The following is a 12,183-nucleotide window of genomic DNA, read 5'->3' on the forward strand; positions in this document are numbered from 1 at the left end:
ACTGAGGGGGTGAATGAAAACAAGCCCGATCCTTGACAAATATTTCCGTAAACGTTGACGTATCGCTCGGTGTTTTGTTGTGTTCTGGAAGCGGTCGAACCCCCAGAATCATCCATCCGTACAGTTTGGTCTGGGCGACACCCCGGTGGAAACGTCACCCTATACGAGCCGCCCCTAAATCCGTCGTCCAATGATCGAAGCGCGTCCTGAGCGCCTGAGAGCCGCCGGGATAAAACCTCAGCCGGGCCCGTCAGCCGCTCTTACGGCTCCGTTATTCTGGAGAAACTCTAATCCACACCTCTGATCAGACAAACAGAATATGTGCCATTATAACTGACACTGTGGCGTTGGATAAAAGCCGTCGGATATTTCCAAGCGTTTCTTCTCCAAAAGGTAGGCTAAAACATGCATTATTATATTAATTTTTTGCGCATTGATGTGATGTGGATTTTATGGGGTCGGCAGCTGTAAACTTACTGATACCTGCAGATTCTTCAGCCAATAACTATAGTGTCTCATATAATCTACAGTAGGCCTATAACGCGAAATAGAACAAGACAAATCTTTTAAAAACGAGGAGCTTGACGTCAAATAACTCTTCGACTAAACATAGAGTGCTTAAGTATCGAAGATGAGAGTCTGTGTTATGCAAATAGTCATTAATAAATATTAAATAATAAATATAACAATAGCCGTAACTGCCAGGTTCACCATAAAATGTCCTTTTGCAGGGAGTAAAAGGAATATTTTCACGCAAGACCTCATATGGACTAAAACACAGCAAATTAAGTGAGAGTGGACACTTGGACATTTAACCAGGACATCAAGAGACCAAGACTTCTCTGAGAAATGTCCAACACAACTGGGCGAGGTAAAAATAATAAACTAGTTATTTTGAAATCTATATACCGATCACATGAAATGTCTAAAAATGAAGAACAAGTGCCGCATTTATTCAGGCATCCATGTTCATCATTGTGTTCAAGAAACTATTCAGCGAATATCAGACAAACCTTCCTTTTTTATTTTGCTTGTTTATTTTACAAATACTGTATAATGTTAGAACAATCTAGAAAATCTAAATGTCCATAAATTGACAGTAGTGGTTTGGCATTTTATTAAGTTATGTGTCAATAACTAATATATTATAGGAAAATTTCTGGTTGTGCGTGTGACGAACTCACGTGAGGAATAACAAATAACAAAATGAGGTCTTATAACTCACGTATAACAAATCCTTAAATTCTTAAGTGTAATTCATCCGAGTTTGATATTTGTTTTCCAATAGGCCTAGTTTATCTTTCGATTGCACTGCAGAAGAAGGGAACCAGCAATCTCTAGAGGAGTTGGACATAAAGTCTTTACTCGCACAGATATTGACTTTTCGTTTAGAGGGTTAATGGCTTAAATCGGTTCAACAATTGAGTAAACCCGTCCCAGAAACCACCGCGTTTAAAAGAGCATTATAATACATTGAGTTTTGTCGATATTTTAGTAATAGATATTTGAACACATAGTGGTTGATATTGACATTCGCAAAAGGCCCATATTTTTTCCTGACTTTATTAGTGCGGCGATGGAGAGAGAAATCGTTCGGTTTTTGGTCGTGAAAACCGCTTTCCCGCTTTTCTCTTTTTTACGTGAAATTTTTTTTTTTTTCAATAGCGCTAATATTGCGTTTTAAGGGGTTGCTTTTACGTAGCTTACTATATAAAATGTTTTAAATTACTTTACACAACAGCACGTATAACATTTTTTGTAGAAGGTTTTTCGGTCTCATTTTTACTTTACTGTTTCTCTTTTCGTTCACGTTTCCATATCTATAATTTAAATGATTTCTGTTCTCATTCGTTCATCGAAATACAATTATTATTGTCTAAATTTGTTGGACTTTTGTCTCGGGATTTTTCTTTTCCCCTTATTGCGTACTGAAATAAATCAGTAGGCTAACTAATTTTATGAAATTGAAATTGAGTGTCCATAATGTCAGGCATAACTAAAGCATAACTAAAGCATAACAAGTAAAAATCGCTTTTGTAAATTTTAAATATTTAGTTAGGCTAACATCATTTTTGTAAGAAACGCGCTTAATTTTTTGAAGTTTAGGCCATGATCCAAAATAAATCTGGTTAAAATCTCTTTTAATAAATTAATAAATACGAAAATATCCCAACCCTATAACATTATCATAAACTATTTAAATCCATGATAGAAACAAAACTAGGCTTTACTGTAACCCTTTGCTGCTGAAAAATGAACGTATAACGAACCACCTTAAATTTGTAAAGCACTAGAATATGTGCGTGTGTGTGTGTGTGTGTGTGTGTGTGTGTGTGTGTGTGTGTGTCTGTATTCTCCTGGGGTTTCTCTGCTTTAATATCCTGTCGCTTGCTGACTCTTGGCGAGGAGAGTTTGACACACTCCGCTAACACCGTTAATAGCGCCGTTTGATGTGGAAATGAAAGCTGCAAAAGAGCAAAAGGGGAAGAAGAGACTGAATGGGTTAAATTAAAAGTGAGGCTCTTCTGAGAGTCACTGGTGCAGCGCAGCATGAAACACGAGCGCCGACAAATTTCGTCACAAAAGGGCGCATGACAAAAACACGAAAAAAGAACATTAAAATCTGCTGTTCTTTATTAAATCAATTTTCCAGACACTAAAAAACAACAAAAATAGTAATAATGTTTACTTGTTATTGAATAAGTTTTCTTATGAACATCTTAAATATATGATATTTAAATATTTTTACAAGTAATTTTTGCACTTGTTCACGTACAACCCAGTGCAATGAATTTCATTCAAATAATATTCTTTCTCTCTGAGAAATGTTGAAATGTTTTATAGTTTCCTTAGTGTAGATTATTTCACAAAAAAATGTTCATGGCTTAAATGAAAAATAGCAGTAGGTATTATTAGTTTATGTATTATTATGACTACTTTCATATCTGAGCAGAGTTAGAGTCAGTAAAGCCGAATATTCTTCATCAGGCAGATTGTGCTGCTGTTTGTCATGAGATCCGGATCTGGAACTTTTCCCCCAGAAAACCTGCACAGAGCGGTCTAGACCAGAAGCTGTCAATATACAGTACCTGTAGGTTTATTTGATGCTTTGAGGGAGTGATGTGTGGAGAAAAACAATCCTGAGAAGCTGAGAAAACATTGGAAATGCTGTAGACATTGTAGTATAGTAGGTGATATGTAACTGCAGAGTGAAAAGGAACCTGGAAAGGTTTTATTCTGGATACTGTTCATGCAAAACTTTCAGAAGAGTGTTAATATGATTTGGCAATTACCAAGAGAAACCTGTAGCCTTCTCTTTTTGCTATGAGACAAATGAAATGTAATCTCACAGAGCCAGTGTTCGGTTGGCGTGATGTTTATGTGCGTTCATGTCCTTTCACCCCCAGGTCATGGGGGTCTTAATCAACTAGGTGGCATGTTTGTGAACGGTCGGCCGCTCCCGGAAGTCATCCGGCAGAGGATTGTGGACATGGCGCACCAGGGCGTGCGACCCTGCGACATCTCACGGCAGCTGAGGGTCAGTCACGGCTGCGTCAGCAAGATACTGGGCAGGTAAAGAGTCCAGGAACACTTCAAACACACACTTGACAAAATCAACAATGACGGGATGTATTTTATGAACACATTCACTGACTGTTTTATTCTATTTTTTTCTTTGTTGAGTGTCCTGTGCTCCACTGTCAGACATACTGAATGCGAATGAATCTGCAGCAAATGCTATATTAGTAATTTGTTTTGTTTTTATTTGTTGTCTGGATGCCCTAATGTCATCAGGCACAGGCAGTTTCAGCCTATCTGACATTTTATTTTGTAAAGATTACATATATTGGCCAAGTTGCACTTGCAAGAAATTGGTGCTGGTTTGTTCTAAAGTAAATGTGCCATATCAAGTACTCATGATAAAACATTACACACAATATATAATAAAGCCGCTTTTCCACCCAGACAAATTTGTCCCAGGACTTTTTTCCCCCAGACCTGTTGCTGTCTGCGTTTGCATCGCAGTCTAAAGTACTGTGAAGAGTAGTCCGGTCCTGCTGGATTTCATCCTCTGCATATGAACTTAATAAAGCCTGAACCTCATCGTTGGTCCAACGGTCGTATTTTTAAAACTCCACTGTTCGAATTCGAATAGCGGCACCCACCGCTGCAGACTTTTGAAAATGGTGGTTGAAATAAAATGCTGTGTGGAGTCAACCAATCAAAATGCTGCGTGAACTCAACCAATCAGCCCAAGTCTCACCCCCGAATGTTCCTGAACTTTGAAAAAAGTACTACCTCGTGAGCAGGGACTTTCTGAGGGGGAAATTTTTACCCGGAACTTCATTTAGACACTGGTTCCTGCAGTCAAAGCACACAGAGTACCACCTCAAAGTTCCTAGCTCCTGGTAAAAGTTCCTGCGGTGGAAAAGCATCTTAAGACAATATACAACACAGACTGAGCAGATCAAATCTAGCAGAAATAAATTAAGAATAAGTGAGTAGACGGGTGACCGAAGGATGTGGCGACAGCAGTAATTGAAACTCTCTATCATCAGGTACATTTGAGTTTTGTTTTAATGGTCATTTCGCTTTCAGGTACTATGAGACAGGCAGCATTAAACCAGGAGTCATTGGAGGCTCAAAGCCGAAAGTCGCGACTCCTAAAGTGGTGGAGAAGATAGCCGAGTACAAGCGGCAGAACCCGACCATGTTTGCGTGGGAGATCAGAGACCGACTGCTGGCCGAGGGAGTTTGTGACGGTGACACTGTGCCCAGCGTCAGCTCCATCAACAGGTACCTGAACTCTGACCTCAGGGAAAAAAAGGTCAACAGTCCTTAATTTTCTTTGTCCAAATTCTGTTAACCTCTTTCTCGATGAACTCTGCTAACCTGCTGTTTCCTTCTCTCACAGGATTATTCGCACAAAAGTTCAACAGCCTTTCAACCTTCCTCTGGACAGTAAAGGCCTCAGTCCTGGACATACACTGAGTAAGAATATCCACTAATAATTCCCAATAATCTTGTATTCCAGTTCATTCCGTTCAATGAAATGAAGTAATAATGCTGCCTGTTTGATTTTGCACAGTTCCCAGTTCAGCTGTCACTCCTCCGGAATCTCCTCAGTCGGATTCTCTGGGCTCCACCTACTCCATCAGCGGCCTGCTGGGAATCCCACAGACCAGCGCCGAGGGCAAGAGGAGCCACGACGACAGTGAGTGTCCAGCATTATTAGTGTACTGTAATGCTCGCTGGGCAGAGGAGCAAAAGGTCCTCAGTTTGAGGCCTTTCTGTCCTCATGTTCTCCCCGTGTTTGTGCAAATTTCCCCCACAATCCAAAGACATACAGAATAGGTGAACTTGGGACACTAAATGGTGAAAATGAAAGTGCAAATGTCTGTGAGCTCTGTGATTGACTGGCCATCCATGAGATATCCAACATCCCCACAACCCAGTTTGGAAAACCTAATGCAGTTTCAGACAATGACAGAATCTCCAGACAGACACTAAATAAGCATGACATACTGAATCATGCTGTTCTGATGTTCCTTATATTGCTGTTTACCTGAGGGAGAATTTCGATCATTTCGATCTTTAAACATTAAATAAAATTCCAGGTAGGGTTGAATTAGGGAAAATGCACTGGAAGTAAAAACAGTGGAAGTAAAAAAGTCTTTGACCGTCACTAAGTGAATCTGTGATGAATCGTTTTCAGGATTTGCAATATAAATGCGACTCAAATGTCTTTAAAAGAGAGCGCAGTAAATAAAGAATGCACTTTGATTGTGAACATGTCAGGCGATCAGGAGAGCTGTCGGCACAGCGTGGACTCTCAGGGCAGCGGCAGCGGACCCCGGAAACAGCTGAGGACCGAGCACTTCCCATCTCAGCAGCTGGACTGCGGCTTTGAGCGGCACCACTACAGCTCCGACACATTCAGTCAGACCGGGAAAACAGAGCAGGTACTACAATACTGGAGCACAGGGGAAACGCTCATGCAGTGCACACGGATACTCAACTACTAACTCCCTCTCTCTCCTGCAGTCGCTCTATCCTCTCTCACTCATCAACGGCAGCTTGGATGAGGGTAAAAGTGGCTCAGCTATCAGTCGAAACCTGGCAGCACATCAGGGATACACAGTGGTTGCAGGTAATAACCGTAATACACTTTAATTCCTCTTTGTCATTTGTTCTCTGCTTTAGAGCGATATTTCCATTTACTGTATGAAAAGACACTTCCAGAGTGTCATGTCCAGCAATACATTACACAGTTCATTTAGCTTAGTCCTGTATAGTACATACTGCATTCCTCAAACTCATAATTCATATTTAATTGTTTTATTTGTAATTTGCGCCATCATTTAGCATATGTGCTTACACGGTCTGTGATTACTGTAATCCATTTCATTGTACATCAATTAACATTCATACATGAATTTTTCCACCTGTCTGTCAACCTGTTGCTCCGCCCCAGAAGCTCTACAGCCCCTCCCACTCTGTCTGAAACAGGAAATGTCACCTGAGGTGAACAGCTCAAGCCCCTCCCCCAACATCATCGCTAATTCAGCTTTCCTGGAGCTCTCTTCCATTTCGGCTCCGTCATCAGTGTCCATCGCTAACAGTTGCAGCAATGCCACTCATTTATCTCATGGCTTCAACTCATTTTCCCATCATGCCTCAGTGCACGGGCAGTTCAGCAGCCCGCCCCTCATCGCAGGTAAAGCTTCATGCATCCATAGCACATGACCGTCGCAGTTAGTCCAGCTGTCTGGTGTTTTGGTACTCTAAGACAAAGCAATGAGTGGATTGGTTGACTGTTTCAGGGAGAGATGTGGCGAGCTCCATGCTGCCCGGTTATCCTCCGCACATCCCGTCGGCCGCTCAGACGGGCTTCTCCTCGTCCACCATCACCGGGATGGTAGCAGGTGAGGGAGCTTTTTGAATTCTTCTGCATGTAGTGGTGCTTGTGTCACTATTCAGACTGATTTCTTTCTAGTTGTTAAAGACGCCCTGTGGTGGAAATCAAGTTTTAATGTTGTTTATATGTCTATGTGGTGTTTTAAATATGCTTTAAGACAAACCATGTGCAAATTCATAAATCAACACCATTGCTGAGTATTTTCTCCTTAAAACTGCAGTGATCTCAGAATCAGAATCATTCTGATCTAAAGAAAGTCTTAAACCTGTGGTTTGAAATAGCTGGTGTTTGTGACAAACTACCTTGTAACCAGTCATGTCAACATGCCGGTGGACTTTAGCATATCATTAACAGCGAACTAGCAGGGGAGTCTCGAGAGAAGGTTATCCCTGTATATTTTTCTGTTGATATGAAAAATCGTGTAGATTTAGCAATATGGTGGGTGTATGATGTATATTACGATGTTATGATGAATTATATACCTTTCTCCACTGACGTTCTGAGTTGTTCAAAGCTTTTGTAAGGATACTGATTGTTAGAAGACAGCTGTCTGACTCTGACATGGTGAACAGAAACAACACATTTTCAGCTGTTTGATAATGTAGTCAAACAAAAGGCTAATCATATTAATTACCGTTATGTGTCCGACGTTGTAAAAAGTGATACAATTGTGCAGCGTTTACCTCAGGCGTGAGCGAGTGGAGGCGGGGCTAATTTGGATATTCACGTATACTAAATTAGGCAAGAGTGTAAAGTTACATTCAAGCTATTTTAAAGCATGAAGAATTTTTTTTTCACAGGAAAAAAAACATTTAAATATGTCATTTTGGTGATCAAAGATGAGTTTTAAGGGATAAAATTATTGACTACAGGGGGGACTTTAATTAAAGTGAGGGTCATACCCATCACTGGCTGTGTGAAATCTCCTTATTCTTTTTACAGTGGACATATTTGTGGTGTGAAATACAACAGATGTGTTCAGTTCAGACAGCAACAAAGGGTTAGTTTACCCCAAAATGAAATTTCTGTCATTAATTACTCACTATGTCGTGTCACCTTCGCTCATCTTCGGAACACAAATTAAGATATTTTTGATGAAATCCGAGAAGTATATGACTCGTCCATAGACAGCAATATAATCACCACTTTCAAGGTCCAGAAAGGTACTAAAGACATCAGGTAAAACAGTCGACTTGACTGCAGTGGTTCAACCTTAATTTTTTTTTGAAGCGACGAAGAATACTTTTTGTGCGCAAAAACAAAACAAAAATAATGACTTTATTTGACAATATCTTCTCTTCTGTGTCATTCTCATACGCTGTTTACGTCCAGCGCTTCCAGGTTCTATATCAGAATGCCGACTCATTATTGGCCGGCTCCTGCGTCAGCATTACACGCATACGTAATGCTGGTCACGTGAACAGTGTCAGCCAATAATGAGTTTTTGCGCACAAAAAGTATTCTCGTCGCTTCATAAAATTAAGGTTGAACCACTGCAGTCACGTCGACTGTTTTACCGATGTCTTTACTACCTTTCTGGACCTTGAAAGTGGTGATTATATTGCTGCCTATGGACGAGTCATATACTTCTCGGATTTCATCAAAAATATCTTAATTTGTCTTCCAATGATTGAACGAAGGTCTTATGGGTGTGGAACGACATAAGGTTGAGTAATTAATGACAAGATTTTCATTTTTGGGTGAACTAACCCTTTAAAATCACAAAGTACGCCTGTGAAGCAAATTTGACCTGCCCAAAAACACAGGACTAGTCTCAATGATGCTTCTGAGGCATGAGCCAGTAAGCAAACCTATATATATCCTAGTGTTAGTGCCACTCATTTGCAGGGTCTGCTTCATTAGAATTATCCGCAAACACACATTGGATTTGGCACAGGTTTTAAGCCGGATGCCCTTCCTGATGCAACCCAGAACTATGAGAGTCAACGACACAACTAATCCACAAGCATAAAGGCACTTACTGTGATTTCTGTTCTTTAAAAATTCATTTCTGCATTTCACCTCTGCTCTAGCTTATGCACTAATCTAGCTTTGACTTTAAACTTGTATGCTATGAATCTGGCTCTTATGACAAATGGCTTGTGATGTTCCTCATTTGGATAAAAACATCTGCTAAATGAATACATGTAAATGCTTAGCAACAGCTTCGCACAGGCAAGCGCCACTCGCATTTTCTTTGGGAAATGTAACAATCTAGTTTTGTGATTAAAACAGTGGACTCATAAATGCAGTTTCTCTGAAAACTAATGGTGATAAACATGGTGCGGTATGAATTTGAGGAGCGCGTGAGAACGCCGGGAGGCCGGTTTAGAGATTAACAGAAGGACGGGTGGGTTAATAAGTAGCCGGTTTGCTTTGGAGGGAACGGAGCAGGAGTTCCGCCCTGCTGCCTGCAGCGGCCCCTCTGCTCCCGACCACCCAGGGGCCCCACTGAGGGGAGCATGATTATGAGTCCGAGAGAGACCAGAGAGATGGAGACTGAGGTGGAGACAAACCATGAATGAGTGCACAATCTATATGGAAAGCATATACAGAGAGTATATCCATTAAGGAACAAACGGCAGGAGCGGTACGAGCTCTGCTGAGACTGTGATGCACTTTTCTTTTTTTCATCTGAAGTCTGCCCTGCCAAGCGCGAAATGAGAGGGTCTGATTTATTATTTTTCTGGTGGGCTCGCTGAGAGGAAGCGTTCATACACAATTACTCACTGAAGGGGGGGGATTCAATCCGGCTCCCATAATTACCAATTAGATATTGGAATGTTAAAAAAAAGAATGGCAGAGGGAGGCATGAAAGGCTGAAGGAGGAAGTGAGGGATGGAGAGACGCTGAAGCAGTCTGACTGTATGCACCAGTGAGCAGCCGTCCACCTGCCCGCGGGATTAATGGTTTACAAGCGCCTCTAACCGCCGAGTGAATGATGTGCCAGACCTCAAGCTGCCAAAAGCACAAACGGACTCGCACAACACTTACAGGATCTGTTTCAAACTGAGGATCTGGTTGACATGACTGTTGTCTTGTTTAATGTGTTTGTAATCAGGTGTGTGTTCACTTGTAGGACCAGAGTACACGGGCCAGACCTACAGCCACCCGCCGTACACGTCCTACAGCGACGCCTGGAGATTCACCAACTCCAGCATATTAGGTGAGTCCAGCAGAGTCAACACTGTGTCTTGTGAGGACTACATGGTTGTCTAGTAAAGAAAAAATGCACTAATGACCTGCATACACCCAAATGAGACTGCCGTGCCCTTCAACTATTGCATAAAGTGTCCTCTGAAGTAGGTTTACCCTCTGCCAGTAACTTTGCGCCTTCAGGCTATTGAGCTTTTCTGTGGAAATAAATAATGCCACAGTCATAAGACGGCCGTTAGCCCTCAAGCTATAGAATTATACAGCAGACCATTTCAAAAATACAAAAAAAGCAAATATCTTACCTCCTACCAAAGTCCCTTTCAAGGAAAGTCTGTTCAATCAGCGGCCATATTTACAACACCTCCGGGCAGCTCTTTCGGGCATCCAAGACCAAGTCCTATCTATTTGAATGGGGGAATCCTGAAATTTCAAAAACTGCTAGGCGAACTCACAATTAAATAACATATTTCAAATCAGCAACAAAATCTGACATGAACTGTCCCATAAATATTGTTTCTTATGCTCAAATAGCGTTAAAAAGCTTATTTTTCAGGCTAGATGAGCCAATGCGCATGTGCAGTCCTAAACGCGAGCCTCTAACGGCAGCTGCAGTGACGCAATGACTTTATCAATCAGCGATTGGCTCTTTTACTTAGAACGCGGGACGTATTCCGCCATATTGCGAGTTGCAGTTTCTCCAATTCATAACTAAAAAGAGTGAACCGTCTTTCTATATCTTATAGTCTTTGACCGGTCTCAAAAATACAAAGCAAGCATACATCTTACCTCCTACCTTGACTATACGCAGTAATATATTGATTACATCACTGTCGCCCTCTGCAGGTTCCCCGTATTACTACAGTTCCGCCGCGCGAGCGCCGCCTCCCTCCACCGCGGCGTACGACCATCTCTAGTACCGGAGAAGAACGGACACGAGTTTCTCTTTTTACAGCGGAAGAATCCAGTGAAAGACACGAGGAGTATAAAGAAAACATATTGATGGACGATGCCTATTATTGCCTGTAAAACTATTTATGTCCTTTGTTCACGGCCTGATTAGGCCATTTACAACCACACGTTTACATCTTTATCCACCAGTCAGAACATCTGTTGCTTGTGTTTTTATTTCTCTGTAGCCAAAGACATTTCATACTGTTTTCATATGGCCAGAAACACTTTACCTGCACACGATTCAACAAATATATCCACACAGTTGAACATATTATTAATAATTCTAAAGAACATGAGAAACATCGCGACTTTGTTGTGGTGTTTCAATAAGACGAGCAAATCATTTTGACGAGCACGTGACATTTTATCAACTGTGGATTGGAGCTGATGACCGTTATTCATACATCAGATATTCAAACGAAACAGAAATAACGTTACCTTTAAAATGATTTGCCGTATTTCTAATGGATTATCAAAAACATCACATTCAGAAGTAGCATATTCAGTCCAAACCATTAAAGATGTTTAATGTTTTGGGCAATATGTAAATAATGTAGAGAAGGCAAACGTACCCCTATTAAAATGAAATTCATTTATATTCTACACATGATTATTAGGGCTGAACTGTGTGGGAATTCATTAGTTTTAAAATGTTTATATTCTCGCTTCTATTTTTCCATTTTATCATGCTTATATTTCTGTGATTAAACGAGTTTTGAGTTTCAGAGATTACGTTTTATTGTACTGTTAATTATATTATTCAAATGTAAATTAATAATTTCTACAGAATTATTTTGAATTAAATAAAGCATGACAAAGTCCACTGTTGTCTTTTCCTCATTTATCTGTTTTGTACCATAATAATAAGCGTAGTTGTAAATTAGTAGCCCAGTATATTCCATATTGTCAGAATATAACAGCTTGAATGATTTTTCTTTAATAAATCAAACTTATATAATTATATATAGGCTGCTGCTAGACCAGGGTAGTTGGTGGTGATGATTATGGTGTTTCTACTGTTTTCCTATTGAAAACTATAATTTATTATGTTGCGTATTTTTCGCCAGTCAGCGGTTTAACTGAACACATGAAAGGGACAAAAGCAATGATCCTGAAAACATGCGCATCTGTTTAATTTCCTTTTTTATTTTCTGCAT

General features: G+C 40.5%; 1 protein-coding gene across 5 annotated transcripts; it reads left to right on the top strand.

Annotated features, from left to right (window-relative positions):
* The first annotated feature begins 231 nt into the window (after window positions 1-231).
* pax8 (paired box 8) lies at window positions 232-11,847 on the top strand. 5 transcript variants are annotated; one of them, XM_051895151.1, is made up of 12 exons: window positions 232-393; window positions 732-871; window positions 3,408-3,573; window positions 4,600-4,797; window positions 4,916-4,992; window positions 5,090-5,215; window positions 5,800-5,963; window positions 6,046-6,151; window positions 6,479-6,718; window positions 6,825-6,926; window positions 9,999-10,085; window positions 10,919-11,847. In XM_051895151.1, exons 2-12 carry the CDS (start codon window positions 850-852, stop codon window positions 10,987-10,989), a joined length of 1,359 nt encoding a protein of 452 aa, XP_051751111.1. In that variant the 5' UTR covers window positions 232-393; window positions 732-849; the 3' UTR covers window positions 10,990-11,847. The 5 variants fall into 5 exon arrangements, with proteins under 5 accessions (XP_051751111.1, XP_051751114.1, XP_051751110.1 ...); XM_051895150.1 differs by having other exon boundaries at window positions 236-393; window positions 6,476-6,718; XM_051895154.1 differs by lacking the exon at window positions 6,479-6,718 and having other exon boundaries at window positions 234-393.
* Window positions 11,848-12,183: the final 336 nt, after the last annotated feature.

This window comes from Ctenopharyngodon idella, chromosome 5 (genome assembly GCF_019924925.1).
Source record: "Ctenopharyngodon idella isolate HZGC_01 chromosome 5, HZGC01, whole genome shotgun sequence".
In the NCBI taxonomy this organism is placed as follows: Eukaryota; Metazoa; Chordata; class Actinopteri; order Cypriniformes; family Xenocyprididae; genus Ctenopharyngodon; species Ctenopharyngodon idella.

Coding starts and splice junctions, on each gene's coding strand:
- pax8 (XM_051895150.1), top strand. CDS start 850: ATGTCCAACACAACTGGGCGAG. Junction 4,993..5,089: donor CAGTCCTGGACATACACTGA/GTAAGAATATCC, acceptor GATTTTGCACAG/TTCCCAGTTCAGCTGTCACT. Junction 6,927..9,998: donor CATCACCGGGATGGTAGCAG/GTGAGGGAGCTT, acceptor GTTCACTTGTAG/GACCAGAGTACACGGGCCAG.